A 27,270-nucleotide genomic window follows, 5' to 3' on the forward strand; every position below is an offset into this window, starting at 1 on the left:
TTATGTCATTAAGCGTTATTGAATATCACATTTTTGTCCAGTCACTCGTCCTTTTCTCAAGGACTCTTGCGTTAAAGTGTCCAGTCAGATGTGGTGGGGGGGGTGAAGCATGTCTTGGGTCAGTACAGGAGAAACACGACTGAATGTGGTGAGATCTGTCAATTCAAATCAAATCAGACCCAGGGGATCATATTGAAACCGCTTCTGCTCCCTGTTTGTTTAGTTGACTCAGTAAATGCACAATAATGACTTCAAGAGCTCAAGGACGTTGACGTACACGCTGCCCAAAAACTGACATTTTACTTTTCTTCAGCATGGTATGCTTAGCAACTCTTAAAAAAAATGCTATAAAAAAAATGACGAAGATATTATAAACCAAGAAGCAGGAATATTTTTAGTTTAAAGAGGCTCCATGTTTGAATCATGAAAATTCATGGAAAAGTCATGGAATTTTACATCAAGGCCACAGAGAAAACGCTGCTTCTCTTTCCGTCTGATTTTATCGGTCCCCTATCCTTTGCCACCTTTTTTCAGCTCCTTCCCTTTTTTTTTTATCCCTTTTTTCTTCCGTCTTTGTTCTCCTTCCTTTTATCCTCTCTGTTATTCTTTCTCGGCGTACCTCCCTCCCTCCTTTCTGCTCGGTTGGCCTGTCTCTCTCTCGCTCGCTCTCCCTCTGTCTTCTCTAGCTGAAATAATGAGAGTGTACCAGGGAGCTGTGCGGTGACGGGGCGATCGATGATCCCTGCTCCGACAGGCATAGACGGCAGAGAGGGTGGGAGAGCGGTGGTGGGGCGGGGTGGATTGGAAAGGGAGAGAGAGAGATCAGGATAAAAACCCCATAGATAGTCAGCGAGCAAAGAAAAATGAAGCAGGGTGATGCTGCTTTTTTGAATTCTTAGATGCATCATAATTTAAGGGAGAGACGATCCTTTCCATAGCCAGCCTGAAGGATTAATTGTACTGCAGTTGTATAGTAGCCTGATGAAGTGATAAATGAGAGACCAAAGAAGTGTTTTGACTTTGATTCATTTCACCTTTGTCGTTGCTCTGTTAAGTACATACAGCAGCTTTAATATCAAGTGACAAGCTTGTCATTTGTTTAAAAAAAAACAAACAAACCTGACTTCATTTCTGCTAAACTGCACTAATGTTTGTACCCACAAGTAATTCTGAGCAGATCTCCACCGTGGGACTAAAGAGAGGCAGGGGTCAGTGGGTCTGCTGACTGAGCAGCAGACTGTAGAGGAGTCTAGTGCAGGCTATCCCCCCACCCCCGTCTCCACACTGGGGGTTCTTGCTATTATGGGTCCGGTCGGAAAAACTTAAACTGAGAACATTCTAATCTATAGGTTGGAGCGTACTGCAGGAGAGGGTGGCTCTGCATATTAAGGAGATGCATTCATTAGTGTTTGGTTTTTACTTCTAGCTACAGGTTTAGTGCAGACTGAGAGGAAATAAAAAATAGGAAATCTGACACTTTGTTCCAATATTGGTCAAAATCACTGGATCAAACATCAGAAAATCACATAAATGATTTAGTAAACATGTGTCGTGAGAGAGAGACACCACGGCCATCACATGACCAGAATGTGTACTGAGGGCTGCACATGTCTGACACGCTGCAATTATCACGTCCACTGTGTTTGTGGAAAAAATATTTATTTATATATATATATAATGGTGCAGCAGCTTTGCTTAACCGAGTGTATATACATATGTGATCATATATGTAACAAAATAAAATATAAATAATAAATAAATGATAATAATAATAATATATATACAGTATATATATATGAAATAAAGTTTTAAAATGAAATCGTAAAATATAAAGACCTGTAACCAGGCTCCTGTTGGACACTATCAGCCTCTCTAACACACCAGTGTCCACTCATGTGGACACTCGTCTATTTTCCTCTAAACTAACAATTGAAACCTTTAACTCCTCGGGAAAATGGTTCATAACTGGCATTATAGATCACGTGACGTGTTGGCTGAAGTTGTTTTTGCCACCAGCAAAGTCACGCCTGTGGTTACGCCCCCTTTCCTGTGATTGACTTCACATAAACAGTCTATATGGCTGCAAGAACAACAATAATAATAATAATAATAATAATAATGAAAAAAGGCAGGCGTGAGATTATCTTTGCTGAACAAGTTGTTTCACCATATTTTTCAGACAGATGGTCATATTAAAAAAAAAAGGTTGTTTCAAGTGTAAATGACTTGTGAATGAAGACTGAATCAGAATAAATTACATTTTGAGCTCATTATTAACGGCAAGGTTTGCAGATGTAATAATGCTTGTGTGTGTGTGTGTGTGTGTACATGTTTCAGTGTGATGTAAAACTGCAGGCACTCAGTTTGCCAGTAATGCCCAAAATATCACCACAGAGAGGGACTGAATGAAGCCGGGCTTAAGTGTGGCCTGCAGAGAAAATGGCTTAACAATGCTTAGTGCTGCAGAGGCCAAATCAGTCGCAGGTATTTGGATGTAATTGGTCTCCCGTCTTAGGAGGTGTTCATAATGAGGTTTCTGTGTGGCTGCAGGTCTCCAGCACTGCCACATTGGAGGGTAAAGGCCAGCTGAAGTTCATCTCAGGCAAGTGGAGCCCGCATCACAACTGCAGTCAGCTCGCCACGGCAAACGACACCGCCATCCGAGGCTGGGACCTTCGCACTATGAGGTGAGTTTGTGACTTTCTAGGGCTGATGTTCTGCGTACATTATGCAGGTATTTGTCAGGTATTTGCCTTTATGATCTTATTTTTTTTGTTTCCAATGCTCTGTAAGTCTGTATTCCTGTTTCATTTTGGTCACTTTTTAAAATGTGCTTTATCCGTCTCTGCTATAACCTCCGGGTGAAAGCGTCATAATAGTTAGTAGGGGTGGGTCAAAAATTGGTTTGGTGATACAGGATATTGTCGTCCTTCCTCACACGATATGATCATCGATACGCCAGAGCCACAAATGATGGCACCCTGAAGTCCCTGCTCGTTTCACTTGCTGCTCATCGCGACTTAATGTCTCTCTCGTTGGCTGAAGGAGAGGGAGTTTACAGCGGGATGATGGTGGAGAAAGCTGCGTTATGAGATGCCACGTCCACGTTCAGTACATGGACTTTATACACTTTGTTGTGAATAAATCCTGTACACGGACGTTTTGTTGTGTAGCGTATCGTGAGGTATCCTGTGATGTTAGCCAGTGTGTTTTGTTTTTTCCCCATTTTATTGTGTGTATTTGTCGCTAATGGGTGATAACTACTCAGTGCCATTTGCTGCGTGTTCTGCCATCATAGCTCTCCCAATAAAGAGCAAGCACACAGGGGAACCATAGGACGCAACAAGATAACCATTCCCATGATCCCACACTGCTTTCTCATGTTGTTGGAACTAGGTCTGCTGCTGCTGCTGTTGTTGTTGTTGTTGTTGTTGTTGTTTTGATTGAGAGATTGGGGGAGTTTGTTCTAATTTAAAATTCAGGAACGCCAACATGTTTTTCATAAGCTGCGCCACTCAGTATTAAGGTGACGAAATTCCACACGCACTTGACTGAAAACCAGTGAGACGATTTCCGACAGCAGACCTCTAAATCTGACAGAAATGAGTCATGTAAGTTAAAGATTAACCCTCAGTATTTACATTAGTTAGCACAAGATATTCTTGTGCACTACACAGAAATGTGCATGTAATGTGAACCATCATGCCAAGTTAGTGATTGCTGCAAATCTTAAAATAAAATGTCTTGTACAGTCATATTATGTCATTTTAATATGTTTTGCAGTCAATGACATCAAATTGAATTATGCTGTTTCACGTTGTTATTATGGCTGGATATCGGACTCGGTTACTTGAAGAATAATGAACTAATGATACGTTTGTGATAGAGCTGCAACTAACGATTCTTTTTTTGATCGATTAACCTGTCGATTGACCTGGTCGTTAAAAAATGGTGATCAGTGTTTGTCAAACCTGTAAAGGATGATGTTCTCAAATCTCTTGTTTTTGTCCACAAACTTCTTTGTTTTATGGAGCAAAGAAACAAAGCAAATATTCACATTTAAGAAGCTGAAACAATCAGAAATCTTGTTTTTAATCATGAAAAAAAGCTTCAAACCCATCGTTTATGAAAATAGTTGACAATTGGTAATTGTTTCAGCTCTAGTTTGTGACGCTTCTGAATGTTGGACCAGGGTATTTCCAACCCTCCGTACTTTTATTTGCTTTACAGCTTAACAAATGGAGGAAACACATCACATCACATGTTTCTCAGCTGCAAAGAACAGTTAAGAACATATTTAAAGTATATCTCAGGAAATGATTGTCTGCAACATTGCTTATTTATTATCAGCTAACCCCAGTGACAGAAGATATGCCAGCGTTTTCATGCTATCTTTTCATTTTCTGCAGCCCCTACACTTCCACCACTACCATCGAATGCTTGGTCAGATTGCTTTGATATTTTGGCAGTAAAATAAAAATGGCAGCATTGTGCATTGTGTCGCTACTGACTAATACCGACTAAATATTTGCCATTTAATGGGGGCGTGTAGGATAAAATGCGAGGAAAGCAGCGGTCCCAGTCGGCTTCATTGTCCGGTTACGGCGTATTGTGTCTGCCGCTCATGAGTCTGATGAAGTGTGTGAGGAACACTCATGTTGCTGTTTGACACGGAGCGTCGTACTCTCACACATTAACCTTGTAACTGCAGGTTATCATCAGCCCACCTCACAACCTCCAGCTCGCGCTGTGCGGCTGTGAGTGCGCGCGTTTGTTTTCCATGTTTTCTGAGATCCGCTATGACTGAGGTCAGAATGTGTGGGGCTCTGCTAGAAGAATAATAATCACCTCGCTATCGATCGCCGCGATAACGGCAAAGTGCTGAAGAGATTGAGAGTGGTGCTGGGTGAAGGCGAGAGAGGGAGGGGGAGAGACGGAATGAGAGAATATATTTACAAGATGCACATCACAGGCTAAGATAAGATGGCTGAATCATTGATATAACTCCCTGTCAGCGACATAATAAATTAAAGAGTTCCTGTATGTTCTGTTTTGGCTATTCTCCCCCTGCTGTGCTATTTTGAAAGATGCAACAGTACTTATATGGCCGTTGGCACAAAGGGAAAGAGGGGGCAGCAGCACAGGGCTTGTTGGCAGATACGGCCATCTCATCTCTAATATCAGAGATTATGACGAAGAAGACACTAGGTGTTGTCAGACGATGGTGCACATTGTTCTCCCGGTGTCGGGGAATGTTTTCTGTGCGCGGTTCAGCTTCCTCCCACAGTTCAAAGACATGCAGATTGGGGTTAGATTACGTGGAGGCTGTAAATTGACCATCGCAGGTGTGAATGCGAGCGTGAACGGTTGTTTGTCTCCGTTCAAAGGTGAGTGACATGTCCAGCGCGTACACCACCTCTCACCCACTTGTCAGCTGAAATTGGATAAATGAGTGAATGTAGAATGACCTTTTGCCATTTTAAATACTTAACATTCAGCCTCTTCACTTTGTTTCTCCTGACTGCAAGTAGTTGAAAATTGGGAAACATCATGAAGACTGCATGTACTTATTGTTTCACCATTCCACCTCGTTATTCTAAACGAGTATGGTAACATACGACCAAAATATTTGACGTATAAGATAAAGATATGCACCGCAAGAAATGAATGGATCGTATTATCCAGGTTTGTTAGTCCAACTAAGATTAGCTCTATCTTAGTCGGACTAACAAAACCAAAATGAATGTCTTAGTCCGACTAAAATCTGACTTTTAACATGCATGTTAACACACAGAGTGAGAACTCCGGCAGGGTTTAGTTGTGGCTTCTTTTTCCACAGCAAAAGCACATTCAGCATACGTTACAAAGTAATGTCATGAACGAGGAATTGAATGATTGAATGCACTGCTGACTGTTTGCTCCTGCATTGGATTAAAGAGAGTTGCTGGAGCAGCCTCTCTACTCTGGTAAGAACAAAAACGCTCAATATCCACAGTGCTTCGTGTCACTTAAATGGGCTGATATTGACCTGTTTAATGTGCTTTTAAAAAGGAGAAACTTGCAGTTTCAAGATGAACAAACCGTATTTACATTGTGTTGTTACAAACAATATTTAAAATCTAATTTCTGGGCTCCGTCGTGTGATAAGTGGCAGATTAATCAGTCATGGTGGTTTTCCTGAAAGCCATAAACATTTTGAAATGTAAAATGCAAACTCTAAATATGTGTGCGTTTTATAATAATAGTTCTGTGGTTCCTGTGTTTTTTGTCATTTATACATTGCAGCCATTTACTGAATGAATCACCCTACAGTCCGAGGGCTTAGATAAACACGGACACCAGCCAATAGTACTGTGTGTGTGAGTGTGTTCAGGCGTGCACGAGGGGTGTGCAAGTGTGAAGTGGTTGGAAGTGTAAAAGCTTGCAAATGTGAGTGAGCAGTGAGTCACATTTGTCTGAGTGTGTGTGTGTTTGAGTTTGTGACTTGGATGTGACAAGTGCCTGGGTTTGCTCTGTGCTGTGTGTACCTTTCTGCTTTTGTGTGTCTGTGTGTGTGTGTGTGTGTGGGATTGTGCACTCATGCCTGTACATAAATGCGTCCTGCCTGGGAGTTCTTTGTCTGTGTGTGTGTGTGTGTGTGTCCGGTCGGTGTGGCAGCTGTGTGATGGCTGCCTCGCTGCACGCTCCACTGCATCCTCAGACAAACTCTTGAGGTGTCCCCCTCAAACCCACACAAACACACACAGCAAACACTTCTCTTCCCCCGCCCCCCAGGTCCCAGGGCTTGTCACCCACTGCAGTAGCACCCACCTGACGTTAGTCTAATATCCTGTAGAGGAGCGATGTATCTACAGCTCCCATCTTCCCAGACACAGTGCGTTCAAAATTTGTAAAGATAACACTACTTATAAAACAAATACGGCTCCTGTTCTGGTTTGTACTGATGTAATATGCAGCATTATGTAAATTATAGAATACTCTGCAACGATACCGGGGACAGAAAGTGGTGTTTAATGGAAAATCCTGACACATTTTCACGGCTCCTCTGCCTGTCTTTTTACATTATTCAGAAACCAATCCCTGGATACTGTTGTGATTTCTAGACCAGGTCTTTTACATCAATCTGTTTTATTTTATTTTTTTTTAAAAGGTCATGTTTCAGTGCTTGGTCGCATTTTGAGTTCCCGTGATGTGCAAATAATGTACATTTTTTTACGAAGAACAATATGACTTTTTCATCCACTACTTCTTTCGCTTCCTATTTTTCTCTATAAACTGTTGGATTTCTTTTAAATGGTCTCAAGACTGCAAGACCTTATGTAAAAGTGCTATAGAGAGTGACACGTGTGTGACAAATTGCTTTTCATTAGAAGGGATTGAAACCATCAACTGTTGGCTTTACGTTGAAGACACGCATAGACACAATGCATCCCCTGACATTAACCATCACGACTAAATGTCTGACCCTAACCCAAAAATCACGTCTTCACCCACAAAAAGCGGAAATTCGTTCTCGCAGCCTACTGCAGACATGCACACACACACACACACACATGCACGTACAAACCACAGGGAAGGTGTAAAAAGTCCATGCTTCACTGCAGCACTGCACTGCTTTTCAGTATGCACCCTGCAGTGCATGGTATAGCTGCAGGTCTGTCAGCTATTACACAGCTCTCTCTGTGTGTGTGTGTGTGTGTGCTTGTACGTACATTTTTGAGAGGACCAAATAACTTCTAAAGCTCAGAAAGTGGTCCAAGGGTAGGGTAAGGAGCTTATGTTGTGTGTCTGTGAGTGTCGTTACTAGACTGCTATGTGTGTGTGTGTCACATCTTAGACTTTTCCAATTTTAGACAAACTCCACACAAACATGCATGAACGCAAACTCATTTGAAGACTACAACTAAAATGCTCACATTCAAAATGTGTTTTATTTATAAATCTCTGTTGTGCTGCACTTTGTTTCAGCTGTTGTTGTTTTTAAAGTGCTTCGTAAATAACGTTAAAATTCTTGATATTATATTCTAACATTTAAATACTGCACTTTGTTTGACAAGTTGTTTTTTTTTTGTGTGCCTTCAATGAACAGACGTCGCTGCGGAAATGTGTGTAAGCCAGGGAGCGTCGAACGGAAATGGAGCAAGATAGATAAGGAGCCCAATAAGTGCATACTGAAAGTGTGTAAAAGACGGAAAAAATGATTAATAGTAGTCCTATTTACCTCTTCATCGTTCAGGTTAAAAAGCCAACTGTGAAACTGCTCATCCTTTTACCTCAACACAGGCTCCCGCTCGCTCTCTGTGTCACCTCTCCAAAAACAGCCTTTTCTTTCCACCTATTCACCGAATTTGGCAGCGCCTCGGCATGTCATAATGATAGGGTACCCATGGTAAACGATTATTCAAAAGCCTTTTTGCATCATATTTTATTCACGTATTCAAATATAGAACCATTATGCAAAAAGTGTTGTCTATTAGGAATATCGGATTTTGCATTCAAATTCGAGCCCTTATGCAAAAGATGTCAGCTCCTTTTGAAATAGTGGTCTTCCATGTGCCACTGTTGCTTTGAGGATGACCTTTTGAACCCTGCTCCTGTCAAATCAATCATCTGTAACCTTTTCATGTGCTCCCACTCCTGCCTCCCCCACAGTAGACGTGAACTAGACATCATACAATAACTCTCATAATGGTGTATTCATGACCTTATACAGACCTCGAAATTAAAGAATAAAAAACCAACATCGTAAGATTTATGGCGTCAACCCACGGGTCCTGGTTTGCATAAAAACCAGGACTTGAAACAAGTCATTATTTGAAAAGGTGGCTCCAGCACACACATGTCTGCAGAGGTCTGCTACGACCGAGCACAACTACCTAGTCACTTACCTTATACAACACGGTGTACACCATGGAGGGAGTCTGATCATTTCATTTGGTGTTGTTATGAAAAGACTCCAACAGCTTCGGAGTTTCCTGCATCGTAGTTTATGATGTTTGCGTGTGACTCGAGCTTGTAACAGATCAGTGTTCCATTCTGTATTTTGGGATACGAGACATCTGGCTTTGAAACCAGGACAGTCCTGTGCAAATTGGGACATCTATTCGCCGTAAAATAACCTGGCATTAGTTTCATGCCAAGGTTGAAAGTACAGTCTTTTACAGAAGCAAGAAAAGAGGTCTTCCTCATCAGGCCTTGTTTGTCATTGTAATATTGTTCCATTTTAAAATAACAAGACTAATAACAGTCACAGTCTATGTTTAAAGAATAACTGCTGTGCGAGTGTGTATTCAGTCCACTCACCGTTTCCTTACCCTTTAAACTTGGAGTCAAAATGGGGTTGTTGATGAGGAACACAGCCCTGATAAGTGATAAGACTGGCTGGGGCTGGTGGAATGTAAATGCCCCCAATCCATCAAGGAGCGGGGGCAGAACCCCAAACTTCCACACACAATGGATGTTTTAGACTTTTAAAAAATGTAAAGTGTCAACGAACAAACTGGTACGATGAATGAATGAATGGTATAGACAAACTCTGTGTGAAGGAGATTCTTTACAGGTTTGACCTTTTTAGAGTTTGGAGAGTCTGAATGTCTTTACCTCGTCCCTCAAACTTTACAGGAAGAAACCCTCCCCCACAGAGAATTCAGACACCTTGGTTTTTGCAGCAGAATCATTACAGAGGACATCTTACACAATTATATATTTACGCCTTTTGGCTTTATCGTTTGCCTTCAACTCCTTTGTGAGGACGCCATGCACCATTTGCTGTTGATGTAGTGATTCTTTCTTATTCATGGCAGACTTCTCCTTCCCTTCCTCTTTCCCTCCCACTCTCCTTCCCTCTACCTGCCTCTCTCCCTCTCGCATCTTTCTTTGCCAGCTCCATCTCAAAGCCAGGCTTTAATTTTGATCAGCGATGAAATGATTGCTCTCCTCTTTCGATTTTTCTTTTCTCCCCCTCGCTCCCCACAGCAGTTGTCATAGAAACAGAGACGTGTGTGTGTGTGAGGTAGCGAGAGAGAGAGAGAGAGAGAGAGATTGTGTGGTGGTGTGTGTGTGTGTGTGTGTGTGTGTGTGTATGAGACTGTGAGTGTCTGTGTTCTGTCCCCATCCCTCAGTGGAGATTTATCACCCAGACTAAGCCAGGCAGGTGTGTGTGTGTGTGTGTGTGTGTGTGTGTGTGTGTGTGTGTGTGTGTGTGTGTGTGTGTGTGTGTGTGTGTGTGTGTGTGTGTGTGTGTGTGTGTGTGTGTGTGTGTGTGTGTGTGTGTGTGTGTGTGTGTGTGTGTGTGTGTGTGTGTGTGTGTCCCTCTTACACACTTCTACAGTATCTTCTTCTCTATTTACAGATATATCTGTATTTTAAAGAATGCAGTTTATATTATTTTCTGTTTGCACCTAACCGTGTGTGTAATAGCTCCTATGTTCCTTCATCGACCCCCATCATACACTGGCTGGATGACTTTAGATGTGTGTGTGTGTTTGGTGGCTTAGTCCGGCCACAGCTCTAATCCTCCGCACTCATAAAAAACACAAACACACACACACACACACACACACACATACAAAGCGTCCCAGGTCTCTGCACTATTAGCCCTATGCCAAGGGAGCTCATGAGTGAGTGTTTCTGTGTGTGTGTGTGTGTGTGTGTGTGTGTGTGTGTGTGTTTGAGGAGGGGATTGCACAGAGACACCAGAGAGGGAATGAGCGAAACTAACCCAATTTCCTGCTCCATTTCCTTTTCACGCGGTGGGCGCGTCCCATTCCACGGCGGGCCGGGTTGAACACCAGCCACTCCACAGCCTGGGGTCACGCCTTTTACCTCAGAGTCACACTCAGGAGAGGGAGCGGGAGGGAGGGAGGGAGTGTGGGAGGGAGCGAGCGAGGGAGCACTGTAAATAAATCATGTTCACCAGCTTTAAAATTAGACACAAAATTGCGATTTTGAGTGAAATCGAAGTTCGCCAAAACTTCTAAGTGGAGTCAGATTAGAACGCTGTTAAGTTTACAAGTGTGTGTTTTTGTTTATTTAGATGTATATTATGTATTTATTCTCTTCTGTGAAATATTACGTTCCTTAAAACCACGCCTCATTACTGCAGTGAATAAATAAATATCCCTGAATATGCTGCTTCACATAAATCGTCTAGGAGCCAAAATGTATGATAAAGTAACTTTTATAGAGAATATCTATAGATCACCCTGATGAAAATCATTTCTCAAACACTTCATTAAAGCCAAATGTTGTAAGACTCTGATGAGATGCTTCTGCCACAGTTCAACAGTAGTGTGTTTTTTTTTTAGATTTTAGGTCGTGGAGTTGCGTGATGCTGAGCTCGAGGCGACATTTGAGTGTGGCAGAGTTATCGGCGTGAGCTGGAGACGGTGAACTTGACTCACAGGCAAAACACAGAGTTATAGGTTCAATGAGGCGCAAGAAAAATACAAACCGCCACTGGAGTTTGACCACAGACATCGTGTATCATGGGGTTGGAGAATCCGCTGAAGGCTGGCACGTCGTGCCGGGGTGTAGTCATCGTGTTTTTGCACAATCAGACTCCGGCATCATCAGAATCTGTTCTAGCGCTTTTCTAGTCTTGATGACCACAACAAAGCTGCTTTACGCTGCACTTTTGCCATTTACACCCGTTTTCTATCACTCATTGTTCACTTATTCAGTCAGGAGCAGTGTGGGGTTTAGTGTGTTGCCCAAGGACACATTGTAATCAGACCAGATATTACACACATGGACATTTACCTGAGAAATTCTGAGGTAATGGCTTGAATGTTTCATTCACTGCTGGTTACATTCTGGTCACTTGTAGCTGTGAAATGCCCATTAATGACATGACTCACAACACGGACTCGGTTTGGAATTAACCGAGGCACCAAGGCTACAAGACAATCAGCTGTCGAAGGCGTTCTTTTGTTTATTTGCTGCATTTGTTGCCACATTTGTAAGGAAGATGGTCAGACCCTGTTGTGAAGAAGCAAGAAACAAAAGTTTAATATGGTTTATATATATGTGCACTCATTTGTCTCCTCACTGCATGAAGAGCAGGCTCTCACTTGTTATTTGACATTTTCTGTCAGGCTCCATATGCTGTCACCAGTGTCACAGTCCAGCACCAGCACGCACACACACACACACACACACTCAGTGTCACACGCAGTCCCGGAGTTGTCTTGACCTAATTGAAGCCCAGCGGTCTGCCCCAGGTCATTCTCTTTTACCTCCCTTATTTTAATGAGATTTTTAATTAGCATGTTAATTGCCTAACGTGATCAGCGGGGTGACTAGCTCGCTGGCTAGCTGCTGCTGGCATCCAGCTGGGCTATAACGCTGTGGCGTTCCACTCTGCTGAGCAAAACTGTGCCAAACTCAGCTCTGGTAGGCTAGTCTGGAGAGGAAATGAAGAGAAACTCGTACTCATGTGACAGTTCCATGTTGCATTAATGGTCGCGGGAGAGACGTAGATCAAATGAATTACCAGTTTATGGTAATTCAATTTAATTCTTTCAATCCCCGTTGTTTGACTTATATACTGCCATCTAATATTAGTAATAGTAACACTTTGCATCCAAGTACACTAACAGTGTACTAATAAGAAGGTGTATTATGGTAATAGCCACCTATTTATATAGTAATTACCAAGTAGCTGGATAATAACAATGTTAAAGGGTGTGGGCCATCATGTAGTTAAGTTAAAAAAAAAAGAAGCTATTATTATTTAGAGCTGAAACAATTAATCTATTAATCGATTACTCAATTAATCGACAGCTATTTTGATAATCGATTAATCGGTTTGAAGCTTTTTTCATGATTAAAACCAGATTTCCGATTGTTTAAGCTTCTTAAATGTGAATATTTTCTTCATTTCTTTGCTGTGGAGAACAAAGAAATCATTAAAAGTGAATCATTTTGGTTTGTGGACAAAACAAGACATTTGAGGACATCATCATTTCCGGGTTTGACAAACACCGATCAATATTCTTTAAGGTTTTCTGATATTTTATGGACCAAACGATTAATCGAGAAAATAATCACCAGATTAATCGATTATGAAAATAATCAGCTCTCCTATTATTATCATGGTATTTATAGTTGGAAAACATCGTTTCATTTGTGTCAATTGACTTAATTTCGGTAGCTTTTGTCACTGGATGTGTCTTGCGTCTCCATTTGTATTTAAAAAATGTTGGAATAGCTGCTGAAGTAAAAGGTTATGTATCATTGGTATCATTGGTGGGGAATGTACTTTTATAACATCCTTTAAGGCCCATATGTACATATATATACTGTATGTATATGTATATATATATATATATATATATATATATATATATGTATATATGTATATATATATGTATATACATATATATATATGTATATATATATATATATATATACACATACATATGTACTCTCTCAGATGCAGTGCCTGTCTTTGCTGTGGCTGCTCGTGCAGATGAAGCCACTCACAGGTCATGAAGTCATCACACTGGCTTGTTATGTGTCCTTTCTTATGCCTGTTGTTCCATCTCCTTCTGTGCTGCGGCAAAAGTACACGACTTTGTAGCTTTTGTAGCTTGCTCGTGATCAAATGTGGGACCAGAGACTGTTTAATGTGCATAATGGATATTCTTCTGCGCTCCTCCTGAAGTTAAAAGTGTATCGAATAGCCACCAGGGGGCGACTTTGATGATTACAAAAAGAGGAGAAAATGAGCTGGTATTTTTTTTCTTGATTCAAAACTTGGTGAGTATGTCTCAGTCACTAGGTTTGGGTCGTATTTAATAGCATGTTTAGAGCACAGCACATATGTATGAATGAATGCCAGTGTGATTGACAGATGGTATTGTTCAATATCAGCCTGGTTGCAGGTGATGCCCCTAAACTAAATAAGTCTTATTTACATCCATATTGAGTAGGTCCTTATATTCAAAACCAGTCATAACCAGTGTCACATTATTATTTTCAGGAAAGAATAACTTCTTCCTTCCCACCTCCAACAGTATCCATGCAACGCAGTCATTGAGCATTCATTTATTTCCTACCTGTCACCATAGTAATGGCAGAGCCACATGCAAAGTGGCGTCTCTACACAGTATTGTTTTAGAACTACGTTGATAGATTATTCTTATTTTTATTTATGTATTTATTTAGTTAGTTGTTTATGAGCTGCGTGGGATTACCAGCCAGTAACATTTAGTCAAATTTTCTAGAGAAATAATTTTTTTATATAAGATGTGCTAAATTGTTAGGTTTTTTTTGTAGGAGGCGGTGGGTTGATCACTGCCTTAATAACTTAAAATATCTGCCAGCTGTGTATGGAAATGAAGTTGATAAGTGCAGAGTTTACAAAGTGCTAAAAGATATTTAAACACTCGGCAGAGTTGAGAGAAAGTGTAGCGTAGGGTGATAATTTCCTGTGATTTCTTTTTTTGTATGAACGACGTCGTTCATAGTTTTCAATCAAATTTGGTTCTTGAAAACGCCACATGAACAGAGTTTATTTCTTTTAAAATATACATTTAAAGTGACCAGAAAAGCTTTTGTCAAGGAAAATGTGAACGTATGGGAGACGAAGAGAGTTTTTTCTCCTCCTGTCATTCTGCTTAACTTCACTCAACAAAAAAAAAAAGAACTCAAGGCTGTGTGGATATGAGAGTTTCCTTTTATAATTTACCACCACTGGTGTCTGCTTCTTTATTGACCCTGGCCTTCACTGATAGACACAGACGTAGAGGAGTCTTTGATTTAGCAAGGGAATGCTTTCACTTGTGTGAACGCTGTGAATCATTCTCTCATATCTCCTTTTGTCGTTCTGTCCTGTGCCCCACACCTCTCTCTCTCTCTCTTCATTCTAATCCCTTTTCTTACCCTCTACTTTCCCCTCTTTTCAATCATCTGGACCGTCACCTCCTTCCCTCCCTCTCTCTCCTTCTCCTCTCCAGTCAGATCTACTGTATAGAGAATGCTCATGGCCAGCTGGTGCGTGACCTGGACTTCAACCCCAACCGTCAGTACTACCTGGCCAGCTGTGGAGACGACTGCAAGGTCAAGTTCTGGGATGTCCGCAATGTCCAGGAGCCTGTCAAGACCCTGGAGGAGCACTCGCACTGGTCAGTGAATTGTAAAGCAGGAATGTGAGGGTGAGAGACTCGGGTAGACGAGTTAGCACTGGCCTTGAAACACAGAACCTGATTCAAGTTTCTGCGTCACACTGACTGCCAATTGATTTCTTTTGTATTTGTGGACAGCAGTTTTGTGGGCGGAGCCAAACTGGGGACAGAAAGTGACGTTTAGCAGTGTCAGATTTACAACCTGAGAATAAGGATCATTCCAAGACCTTCCACTCCAGATTGGTTCATTCCATAATTGTTTGTATTTCCTGTTAAAACTCTAGTGTGTACCTTTTGAAATAGTAACAAATATTTGTTTAGTACGAAATTAGGGATTTATTTGACGTCAAGTCAGAAGGAGGCAACAACAACAACACTGCGTTAGTCAAGTTAGGAGGCTACAAACATCAAGAAGTGCCCAGGAAAGGTTTCTGAAGTGAATTCTCCTCAGTTTGATGGGATAAACTCCTCTTGCTCCTGCCTGGTGCTGCTGCTGCTGCTGCTGCATACACTCAAACGCTCCCTCGCTCAGGTCTTTCAGATGAGTATACTCATATATTATATATTACATCGTATCTCTGTTCATGAAGATCAAACTGATGCCGAATAATAACATCAACGATAACAAAAACCCTTCCACACTGCAGCTTACAGCAGGATATTGAGGTTAGAGGCTCATCTGAAAATACTCTAATTCGTCAAAGATATAGAGACAGTCAGTCTGCCTGACTCTAGATCTCAGGCCTTTAATTCCTTTGAAGAGTAACTTTAATGCTCCATAGAGTATAATGATCTAACCCTGTAAAGCTGTGGGCTCGGCTCCGACTAGTTATCATTTTGGATTATTTTCAAAAATGCAAGTGGAATTCTTTCTCCCCGCTTGGCGTTCTGGCTCCGCTCTTCATCTGCAGGTCATGTGTGGCAAGCAGAAAAAGAGCAAACCAGTGTTTTCCATCTGATTTATCCGTTAGCGGTAAGTAATAGATTAAATAAAATTTGTGTCTCTTAAAAGCTCCGATGATTCAAGCAAGGCAGCTTCTCTGCCTTCTCTCTCTAACCCGTGAAGGCCTCCAAAAGGTCCTAAAAGTCCTAAAATGCTGTTACATACAATAGATGGTGTTCAATTTTGCCACATGAGTCCTTGGAATTAACAAAGAAATCCAATGTTCACAGTCTATGCTCTGTGGAACGCTGGGAATAACGGTTATTAATGATAATAATAATAATAATAATAATAATATCTGGTTCTGGAAAGAGGGTTTTTGTTTTGTTGTTTTCCTTTTATTAATAATAATAAAAGTCCAGCTGTGTTAATCAGTCACATCTATCTTACCCCTGTTTGCCACTAGAAGTGAGTCACAAAAGTGCTATAGAGTCGAAACGATGCGTATTATGGATTCCTTTAAAGAGACACTCTGATTTTAAAGTTTTAATGCTGGGAAGCTCAAGTGTGAACCTTTATTGGGGGAGTTATTGGAGGCTGTAACGTTTTATCTGAACCTTTTATTGTATAGGGTATACGTTGACAAGAGATATTCCTGAGCCATTTATCTCTTTGACTATTTGAACCTGGGGAAAAAAAAAAAAATTGATTTCCATAATGAACGAAATGCCTCGGCATTAGAGGATAATTCAGGCACATTGAGGAAAATGCACCGACGTTAATGATAAACTTGACGACTCTGTTGACTTCGCTGTTGATTGCTTTCTAGTTTTATTAATGGCTTTATCTCCTAACTAATGAAATGCCCCGACTGGTGCTGGTGCACTGAAAAAGTAGTAATATACCAATTACTAATTAAATAGGGCGCTCCTCATTTTGTCGGGGAGGATTGAATCACAGTGGGGTGAACGTGGCGCAGTCCTGCTCTGTGACGCTCCGGGCGTGTGAGGGCAGATCACTGCAGAGGCATGTGTGTGTGTGTGTGTGTGTGTGTGTGTGTGCAACTAGAGCTGCAACTAACGATTATTTTCATCATCGATTAATCTGTCGATTATTTATAAAAATGTTGATCGGTGTTCGTCAGACCTGGACATGATGATGTTCTCAAATGTCTTATTTTGTCCACAAACCAAAATGATTCACTTCTAATGATTTATTTGTTATCCAGAGCACAGAAATTAAAAAAATATTCACATTGAATAAGCTTAAACAATCGGAAATCTTGTTTTAATCATGGATTTGATGAATCGATTAATCATTTCAGCTCTATATGGAAACACAGTCTGGTCTGTGAGACACACACACACACAGTAGAACAGTTGTTATCTCCAAAAGAAAGATAGACTTGGCAAACGTATCCATAACTGTAGATAGCTGGAGATCTGTGTGTGTGTGTGTGTGTGTGTGTGTGCCACCCTGTAATCTATATCCTTTCCCTCTGTTTTACATCTCTATATCTGTCTCTATATGCATTCAAGCGTTGTTATGATGCATATGCATTGTGTCCCATCTGTGCACTTATCTTTGGTGTGATGCATATACATGTCATGTATATGTGGGTGTTTGGAAGTGAGCGTGTTTATAGTGCACGCCCGTTTTGTTTCAGAGCACAGTCAGGATATGGCCTCGGGGCTGCTGGGGGTATTAGGGACTATTTTTTAGCAGGGAAGCGGATTAGAGGAGCACAGGGAACGGCGTGGCCAAGGCTGATTTTCTGTCAACAGCCTCGGTTATCCCTCAATCCCTCCCTGTGAGGGAACTGGGACTGCACTCTGAGCTGTGCCCGGGGCTCACAGACAGACAGACAGAGAGAGAGAGAGAGAGAGAGAGAGGAGGGGGGAGAAAGGGAGAGGAAGAAATCAAGCAAGAATCAGAAAAACGGAGACGCGTCGGGAGGAAAGGTGACAAACAATTGGAATTGAAAAAATCTCTAATAACCAACAAATAAAAACCGGATCAGGGCGTTTATAATTATTATGATCATCAACTCATTTGAATGAAGCCCAAATATAGATATGTGAGATCCCAAATTCCCATCACTGGCGTCTGAATGCAAACCACATAAGGCTTAGTCCTCTGTGTGAATGCTGCATTTCCTGCCAGCAGTTTCTCTGCGTGTGTGCGTGTCAGCGTGTGTGGTCTGCCTTTACATACAGAGTCGACATATGCTGCGATGTGCGAATGTTTTTCACACGATTCCCGTGCATTCGTGAGCCGATGATATCTGCTTCCCTTCGCCCACGCTCTCTCTGGAACAACAGAAGACACATTAGCGGCGGCGATGGACTCCCTGCCTGGAAAATGTCCCCCACATTGCGTCTTCCCCACATTATGGCTGCGTTGAATGCACGTCTGTTAATGTACCCGTTTTGCGTCCCAGGGTGTGGAGCGTCCGCTACAACCACAGCCATGACCAGCTGGTGTTGACGGCCAGCAGTGACAGCCGCCTCATCCTCTCCAACATGGTGTCCATCTCCTCCGAGCCATTTGGACACTTGGTGGACGACGACGAGCTCAGCGACGGGGACGACAACCACCAGGACGACAAGTAAGTGTAATTTGGGCCAGAGAGGGAGGGAAGTGCTTCACAGGGATTAAATATGTAGCCACAGCTGGTTTTGTATCTACAACATCATTAAGTTTTGAAGAAGAACAGCTTGAGTTTTCCTTTGTGCAGCTGTGATCGAGCTCTTCTGCAAATACTTTATCCAACCTGTCGTCCACAGCAGAGGACCCATAGATAAGTCGTCAGAATATGACCTATAGGTGCGTTTCAAGTGCACCAGTCCGGTATTTCTCAGGAGTATTTTAATTAGTAAAAATGAGCGTGTGTAAAAGTCTAACGTAGGAGTTGATCCCACACAAAAGTACAATGTTTAACCACGAAGGAAACCGGCCAGTGGAAACCTCAGTGAAGACCAGATTACTGTCATTTACACGGCCACCAGGGGGCGCTGCTTTTGAATTAGTAAATGCTGAAAATGACTCTTTTCACTGGTGAATCTTCACCTATACTGAAGTGTTAGTTAATATGTAAAAGTGTACATGTTGCTTGACTTGATGCTTGATTATCATCTGCTTGTTTATGAGGTCACTGAAAATGGTAAGAATATTACAGATGGTCACTTTAATGTGTAACTAAATCATCAATAATGAAACACTGTCATTTTGATTCAGTCTTATTCCCAGCGACAGCTGTTGGATCCTGAATATAGTGTTGGATTTTGATCATAATGTCATCAAAATAGTGATTTTCTGAAGATTTTGAAGACGAAATGACATCGTTGGCTGTGTCTGTCCGTTTGTGAGCAGCAAAAAACTTAAAGGGACATTATTTAGGTTTTTTTAATAGTGTAAAGTCCAGCGAGTCTACTAATAAACTCCCCAAGTAAAAAAAAAAAGACTAACTTACAGCTTTCTTGCAGCAATGGGAGTAAAACTTTAACGTTAAATAAAATATTCCATTCAGGTGCACTGCAGAACAAAGTACTGTTTATTGAGGTTTATCAGAATGATGAGCCAAAGACAAGTAAGTAGTAACAATGTACCAGGATAACACGGGCGTGCCCAGCAGCAGAATACTTAGTCAAAACATGAAGATGAAAATAAACCGTAAGAGTCCTGAGTTGTCGTTTGTTTTGCTTCGGGAGATTTGTTCATGCTCACAATTATTTAACACAACCCTCGCTTCTCTGTTTATTAGGAACTGTATAATAACTGTATTCTCGGGTGCTGTTGTGAGTTTTGTTGCGTTGACATCTGTTCCCATCACCGCTTTGCACCTCGTTTCAATCAACGAGGGTTGAGTGAACAGCACACCTCTGCGTTTAACACAACACCAGCGCAGATGATCAAAGAGCTGACGAAGACCTCTTTAACACAATCTCAACATTAAAACGTTTATGAAGGCTGGATTTACGAGAGGACAGTCGTGTTATACTGCGTTCGTTCTCGCGTTAGTCGTACCTAATAAACTGACTATTGAGTGTCATTTGTAATTGAGTGGTGCAGTCATTAATGTTTATAACCATCATTCACATGAATGTGGTTTTATACTCTTAAACGGCGATCTATGAATAATCTCAGTAATTCTTCATTGTTCTCTTTATTCACTTTGGGATCATATCGTCATGACATTCAGCCGTATTAATATTCGCGAGGAGTTGTGCACTTGAATGTTTCTAGTGTTTTAGGTTACTAACGAAGCAGAAACATGCTGCATGTGTTGACCCCGCTCACTGGGTTACTTATTAGTCCTCCTGAGATTAAAGCTGGCTGCTTGAACCCTTTGGTTCCTGTGCTTGACACTCGTGATGACACAAGTTTAAAGAAGGATTACGGTCCAAACACGACAGCAGTTTCTCTCCGTTACATGCAGGGGCACAGATATTATCATCTGCACTGGTTACCATGCAGTGCTTTCCAAATGTCCCGTTCTCCCTCTCATCCTTAACTACCAGCTCTCACACTCAATGACTGACTCTCGACTACAATTATCAACTCTCCTTCCTAATCACCAGCACTCAGCTTTAGCTCCAACCCCTCCACTATCGTTATCGACCCCTCTTGTATGTACAGTACGTGTCCACTCCACATTACCTGAGCGCCAGTCCTCCACTGTTTGGACTGCTCTCTGACTGCGGCGTGTAACATTTAGGAGGTTTTACTGGCAGAAATTGAGTAAAACTACCCAGGAGTTGTTTGGAAAAGTGAAAAATCACTTTAAAAAAAAGTTTGGGTTTTTTTTCCGCCTGAGAATGAATCTCTGTGTTTTAGCCAAGGGTCATGTTTCAGCGCCCTGAAATGACAAACCAATCACAGCATAGCATTTCATGGTTTGAAGACGGAGCTTACTTTGCCAACGAAGAACGCAAAGAAGGAGAAGGAGGAAAAAGAGTGGATGAGTTGAGAGATACAGGTAACTGTTTCATGTTCAGTATTTGAAGTGGGTCCATCCCAGAATATCGCCCAAGCTTAGACGGCGGCAGCATTCAAATACTGAACACAACAAGTCTCTTCTTTGTCGTTTTTTTGCGTTTTTTTTTTTTTTTAATTGAATGAACCGTACTGCGCTCATAAGGCCACAGTTACTTTACAACTGCCTGAAGGAGCGAACCAGCTTACAATGCACTGTGCACTATTAAATCTGTACAAACCTAAAAAATTCATCAACATCCTTCCTTCCTCCCTCCCTCCTTCCCTTCCTTCCTTCCTTTCTTCCCTTCCACATTGAATCAAGCACTTGGGGAGTTTTTATTACAGGGTTGCAGCTTCTCTCTGTGTGAAATAGTTAATGTGTAGAATAAATCCAAATATATACGTCACCGTTTTCCCTGCGGACGACTTCCCACAGTTGTTTTTGGAGAACTTAGGAATGGCAATAATGCTGGATGGTAATTCTTCGGTGGGGAGAATTGTCTGTGTTGTGAAAAGCTGGGAGGACGACTGTGAATAAACAAAGCTAATGTTCTCTGGTCCTCAGCAGGCTACCGAGTGTTTTGTCTGGCCAACAACACAAAGGAGACAAAAATTGTAGAAGCCTGAATATCTGTGCTCATTTTCAGAGTGAACATGGCTGATAATACCCAAATATAAGCCTGCCTGTAAAGAAACGTTGAAAGCAGTGGTCTCAAACCTGCGGCCCGCCAATTTCTGTATGTTATATTCAATTTACATCAAGAAATACATTTATATTGTGAACTTTTTATCATTACATATCCAAACAGACACTTTTATTTTGAAATGATGTGAAATAATATATAAATATTATTACTAAGATGTCTTTTTCTCAAAGTTTGACTATTTTTTCTCTCTACTGACCAAATTAGACATTCAAACGTTCAGTTTGAGACCCCTGGTTTAAAGAAAGCACACATTTTTACTTGATTCTGTCTTCGGGCGTTGACCATTCAGCCTGACCACTGACAAATGAGTGCCCACGATGCTGATTGAGCTCCACACGACTCACTATGTGACGACAGACGGACAGCATAAACGCTTCTTGCCCCCACCCGCCCCTGCTCAAAGTAAGTCTGCACCATGTGATGCTTTCTTCACCTCCTCGTGTCGTCTGTGTGTTCCCCGTGTGACCCAGGAGCAAGGAGCCCCTGAAGGACAGCGTGGTGTCCACCTACGAGGAGCACGAGGACAGCGTGTACGCGGCAGAGTGGTCGTCGGCCGATCCCTGGCTCTTCGCCTCGCTCAGCTACGACGGACGCCTCGTCATCAACAGGGTCCCGCGCGCCCTCAAATACCGCATCCTGCTCTGAGAGGGAAGGGAGGGACAGGTGATCCGTGTGTGTGTGTGTGTGTGTGTGTGTGCGGTGAGAGAGAAGAAGACGCGAGACAGCCGCACATCTGTGCATGTCTTTCACTACCTTTTCACATTCCATGATATCTCAGTAGGTCGTCCTCAAACTCTTCAGTGTGTGTGATGTAAATACACTGAAGTTCATATGAAGTCTTGTAAACAAACATTTGTTCTGATTATGTCGATTAAAGTAAGGAAGGAAAAACACTCTGGGTTAAAGTTTGACATGGTGTTATTCTTTAATGTTGGATATATATATATAATCTTAATTGTTGTCGTTGATGTGCTGCTGACTGACCTTTTTTTATTGTATTTGTCGTGACTTAATGTTAGTAATGATTTATAAACTATAGGTGTTATTGCAGATTTCTCACTCCTCAAGTGAGAAATAGGCTTATTTTCCCATAGACCTTCATTCAAATTGTCCAGAAAACTACATCCACATTGTATACACGGTTTAATATGATCAACAAGTGTTCTGTCAGAGCTAATGCTGCCACTAATGGAAACAAAGGGTTGTATGTTGGTGTGTAAAGGTTCTTTTTACCCACTGTCCAATGACTATTTGACTGTTCGACTCCAAACTGATCATCGGTGTGAATGTTCTGTCTCTGTCCTGTGATAGAGCGGCGCTGACATTTTCAGGGCGTACCCCGCCGCTCACCCAGTGTCTGCTGGGACTGCCTCTCTCTGCAGGACAAGCGATGGAGACTTAATGAATATTTCAGTGAAGCCACGTATTAAAAAGGAAGACGAATGAAAGAAATAATTCAAACAAATGAACGTCCTCAGTCCTCAACGATATATCGGGTCATTTTCAGCCTGGGCCTCGTTATAAGTTTGACCTTTTCCAATTGGTTTTGTTCAGACTGCAATGAGTCTCTGTGATTATTTTTGTTTATTATTTAATCGACTGCGCTTACCATAATGACAAGAAAATCACTGGAAGAATTAAATGAACGAAACAGAATAAATGAGATGTTCATGTTGAGGTCCAGGTGTCGTCTTCTAATTCAGTCTGGCCGGCTGATATATTTAATATACACATAATAATATATAATATAGACGGCAGGCAGTCGTACATTTGGAAAGACTGGATCAGTCAATGTTTAATTGACTCTGTGTTGAGGCTGCTTGATAGTGACAGTCTGAGCCTGGATCTATACACACTCACACCAGCACCAAGTTTAGTGGAGAATATTTGGTAGTGTAATCACTGAAGCTCCTCACACACACACACACAATGAGCCATAAACACACCCGGCCCTTGTAACCCTGAGTTGAGTTATATTGAGTGTAGATGCAGGGTGAATCTGGAGGAGTGTGATGTTCTCAGTGTTTTCACCGCGTACAGAAAACCCAGCAGCCGATATGAATGCGGCCGAGTGACCAATCAGTCAATCTACCACCAATAAGAGCAGAGTATTTGCATGTGAATCGATGGTGGCGACTCTTTAGTATTCCTGAAACCTTGCCCCAGACAAATTACACTAAGTATGATGCATCGATAGTCGATGCGGAGACTGGACACATTTTATTGCTGACATTATGAACACCCAGCACGCTGCTATATATCCTTATGAGGCATATACTGTACATTACATCCTACAGCCAACAATAATATGTGCACAACGAGCGGTTGAACCAAAAAACCAAAGCGCAGCATTTCTGTCATCTACAAAAGTTGGATTATTGTGTCATTTACTGTGATGATTTACTTTACCCATCATCGTCACGACCAAGCATTTATTGGTTGTACGTTCCCTTTTCTGTCACGACCCCTCCCTGGATTTATCTGGGCACCTTTTGTTGGACATTTGTTCTGTTTTCTCGACTTCCTTTTTTACTTCTGTCTGAAGTTGTTTCCTTGTGTGTACCTTGTTGAGTTTTGCTTCCTGTTCCTGTTGTCTGCCCCGCCCTGATGTGTCTCACCCCTGCCTCCCTGGTGTGTCTAGTCTCTGTGCTCAAGTTAGCTGTATGTGCCATGGCCAAGTCGAAAGGGAACTTGGCTTGTTGCCGGTTCGAGTCCCCACTACATCAGAGGGTTGGAGGTTCCCCCGAGCAAGGTACCCAACCCCCATCGCTCCCCAGGTTCCTATTAGAGGACGGGTTAAATGCAGAGAAAGAATTTCCCTAAGGGATTAATATAAGTATAACTTTACGAGAAGGAAGAAAAAAAAGAACATTTCCAGTTTGTAATCCTGTGACAAATTTAATCTGCAAATTTAAAAACAATCCACACATTTGAAACATGCTTCCGGTTTACCTCTTGTTCATCACGGTGACAGTGACGGGTCTCTTAGTTGCGGCCCTGCTCTATTACACACTATCATCGTTGTCATCGCTATTATAGTGAAATACTAGAGTCTCACTGAGTTTATTACTATATGAGTGAGGCCTTTCATTTTAAAAATAAGCCGTTTGATGCATTACTATGTACAATTACATTGTTTAAAACATCTTAAATCATAACTATAATCATAGATCAGATATTAGAGCTGGGCCTGGGGCCAAAATGCCCTTGAAATTCACAGTGGCTTTTGATAACCCCATAAAATAGATATTTGATGTTTGCCAGTGGCAGCTGTACTGTAAGCATCTATAGCACACACTACTTTATACATTTTTCTCCATTATATCCTTATATTTGTTATTGTAATGCTCTTGTATGTAAACCTTATTCTACACGTCAATATAGAGGTATTTAAAAGTGTTTAAATTGGATGTGGCAGTACCCTGATATGAAATCTCTGAGAGTGTGTGTGTGTGTGTGTGTGTGTCACCTGAAAGACCTCGTGACTGTGAACTTTACATGCCTGTCCACCTCAGGTCTCGACCCTTGACCAGGAATAAGAGATGACAGTGTTGTTGTGGCAGATGGTGCTCGTCTGGGATGGGACTTGCATGAAACTGAGAGGAAATGAGTAAAATATTGATGCGGCTGCAAAGAAAGTTGTTTATCCCCAAGTAACAGAGGCAGCCATTACTTGAATATACAATACATGTGACTATGGGGATGATAAAAATGTGGATATTTCAAACTCAAATTGTAAAATTCAAAATGTACAGCCTAGAAGTGCATCGTCCTGTTACGTAGTTACCACGTGGCCCAACAGAAGGCACTGTGACTAAAGCTTGCCCTCCATGCCAAATCCTCACATGGAAATATTTCAGATTCTACACCAGAGATGGCAAAGTACCTGTTAGCTTAGCCGTTAGCGTCACCTGAGTGAGTCGGGAGGAGGAGGAGGAGGCGGCTTCACAGTGACTGACCAACCTCACGTGACTCATGGTAAGTGTGTGGGGGGGATATCTGATTTTTAGATGTGGAATAGTTATTAAGACCTTTGCATCTAAGAAACTCAGACAGTGGGAATGAATTCTCTATTTATTCATTCTTTACATTGTCAATCACTGTAAATAAAACAAATGCTGCTTTGTTTCCTTCACGAAACATCAGAAATATCGTACCAGTGCTTTTCTGTAATCTAAAGTGTCGGTGTATTGTCTTCAGGGTCATCCAGGTGTCGTCCTCAAACAGCGGAGGCGGGATTGGATTGAGCTGCCGAGGAAATGAAATAAAAAAAAACCAAAAAATTTGATTTCATTTAATCATTTATTCATGTCGCCGATGCAATATGGAGCCACCTGGGGTGTTTGTGTTTGTGTGTGTGTGTGTGTGTGTAGGTGATTATTACCTCAGAGAGTTGGACTCATTTGCATGGAGGAGAATTTATATGACCTCTTGAAATGAGGATTATGCACAAACATGTCTGCATGAAAAAGGAGGAAGGAAGGAAGGAAGGAATGAAGACAAGGAAAGGAAAGGAAAGAGTGACCGATCACAGGAGGTCCTGAAGAGGGCGCCCAACAAAACACCACCACCATGAAAGGTAAGTTAAAGATTTTAGAGGTGTGTGTGTGTGTGAGTGAGAGGTTATAACTTTCCAGAATTATACACATCCAGCAATTTTTGTTCCAATCTTTGGTGAATATGTTTTTATAACACAACTTATTTTACTTAACTTCTGAGCTGGAGGCAAGTCATGAAATGAAATGAAAGTTGCAACAGGGGTCAGAGGTCACGTATTCCACCCACTGTGTGTATGTGAGGACAAAAAGTTGGAGGTGTATAACCACTGCTGGCGTCTGTAACGATTACTGATTCAACTGAGTAGATTTTCTCAAGTTTTGTGCTACTTTATCTTTAAAATGTTCCGCCCTCCACTTTATTTGACAGCTTTAGTTACTAGTTTCCCTTTTAACTGAGATTTTACTGACTCCATCAGTGTTTCATAAACTTTTTATATGGGGGAACCCACCGTTTATAGACGGCAAATTAAATCAAGACCCGTTTCACATCATAATGTACAGTAAATTGTGACAAGAGCAAACTTGTGCACAGTATAAAAACATTTTCTAACGTCATTTCTGCAGCGTCAGATGAATCTGTGTGCAGCGACAACGCTAACATGCTGTTCACACACTGATGCTTCAGTATTAATCATTCATTTCATGTCAGAGTGTAAAACACTTGTAAAACAGTATCATTATTATTATTATTATTTTTTACATTGCACACGATCTGAATATCTCCTGCAGCGTTGACATTTAGCAGCGCACAGAGCTCGCGCAGGACTAAAAATAAACTATTTTGAACGGGCGAGGATTTACTATACAAGGGAGCAAAGAAAACCCAAAACAACATTCTGTTACATGTTCACCTACTTGCACCTGAGCTGCAGTGTGCTCGGTGTTAAGCTCTTAGCTCAGTAGCGTCGGAAGCCCCTGATGAAACATGGTGCCTTCACTTTTGATGTTAGCTCGGAGCGAGCACGGATAGCTACTTAACACTGACAACAGGAAACCTCTGTGTGCCCTGAGCTACT

The 27,270-nt window shown here is 41.6% G+C and overlaps 1 protein-coding gene across 1 annotated transcript in view; it reads left to right on the forward strand.

Moving 5' to 3' along the window:
- The window catches only part of eipr1 (EARP complex and GARP complex interacting protein 1), a 41,220-nt gene extending 18,632 nt beyond the window's left edge, over window positions 1-22,588 (forward strand). Inside the window, exons 6-9 of the mRNA XM_044046868.1 lie at window positions 2,551-2,687; window positions 14,961-15,128; window positions 18,452-18,619; window positions 22,166-22,588. Of these exons, the coding sequence (XP_043902803.1) occupies window positions 2,551-2,687; window positions 14,961-15,128; window positions 18,452-18,619; window positions 22,166-22,340 (648 nt within the window). The 3' untranslated portion in view covers window positions 22,341-22,588. The remainder of the gene's footprint in view (window positions 1-2,550; window positions 2,688-14,960; window positions 15,129-18,451; window positions 18,620-22,165) is intronic.
- Window positions 22,589-27,270: the final 4,682 nt, after the last annotated feature.

The sequence above is a fragment of the Solea senegalensis genome, linkage group LG16, assembly GCF_019176455.1.
Source record: "Solea senegalensis isolate Sse05_10M linkage group LG16, IFAPA_SoseM_1, whole genome shotgun sequence".
NCBI classification, from domain to species: domain Eukaryota; kingdom Metazoa; phylum Chordata; class Actinopteri; order Pleuronectiformes; family Soleidae; genus Solea; species Solea senegalensis.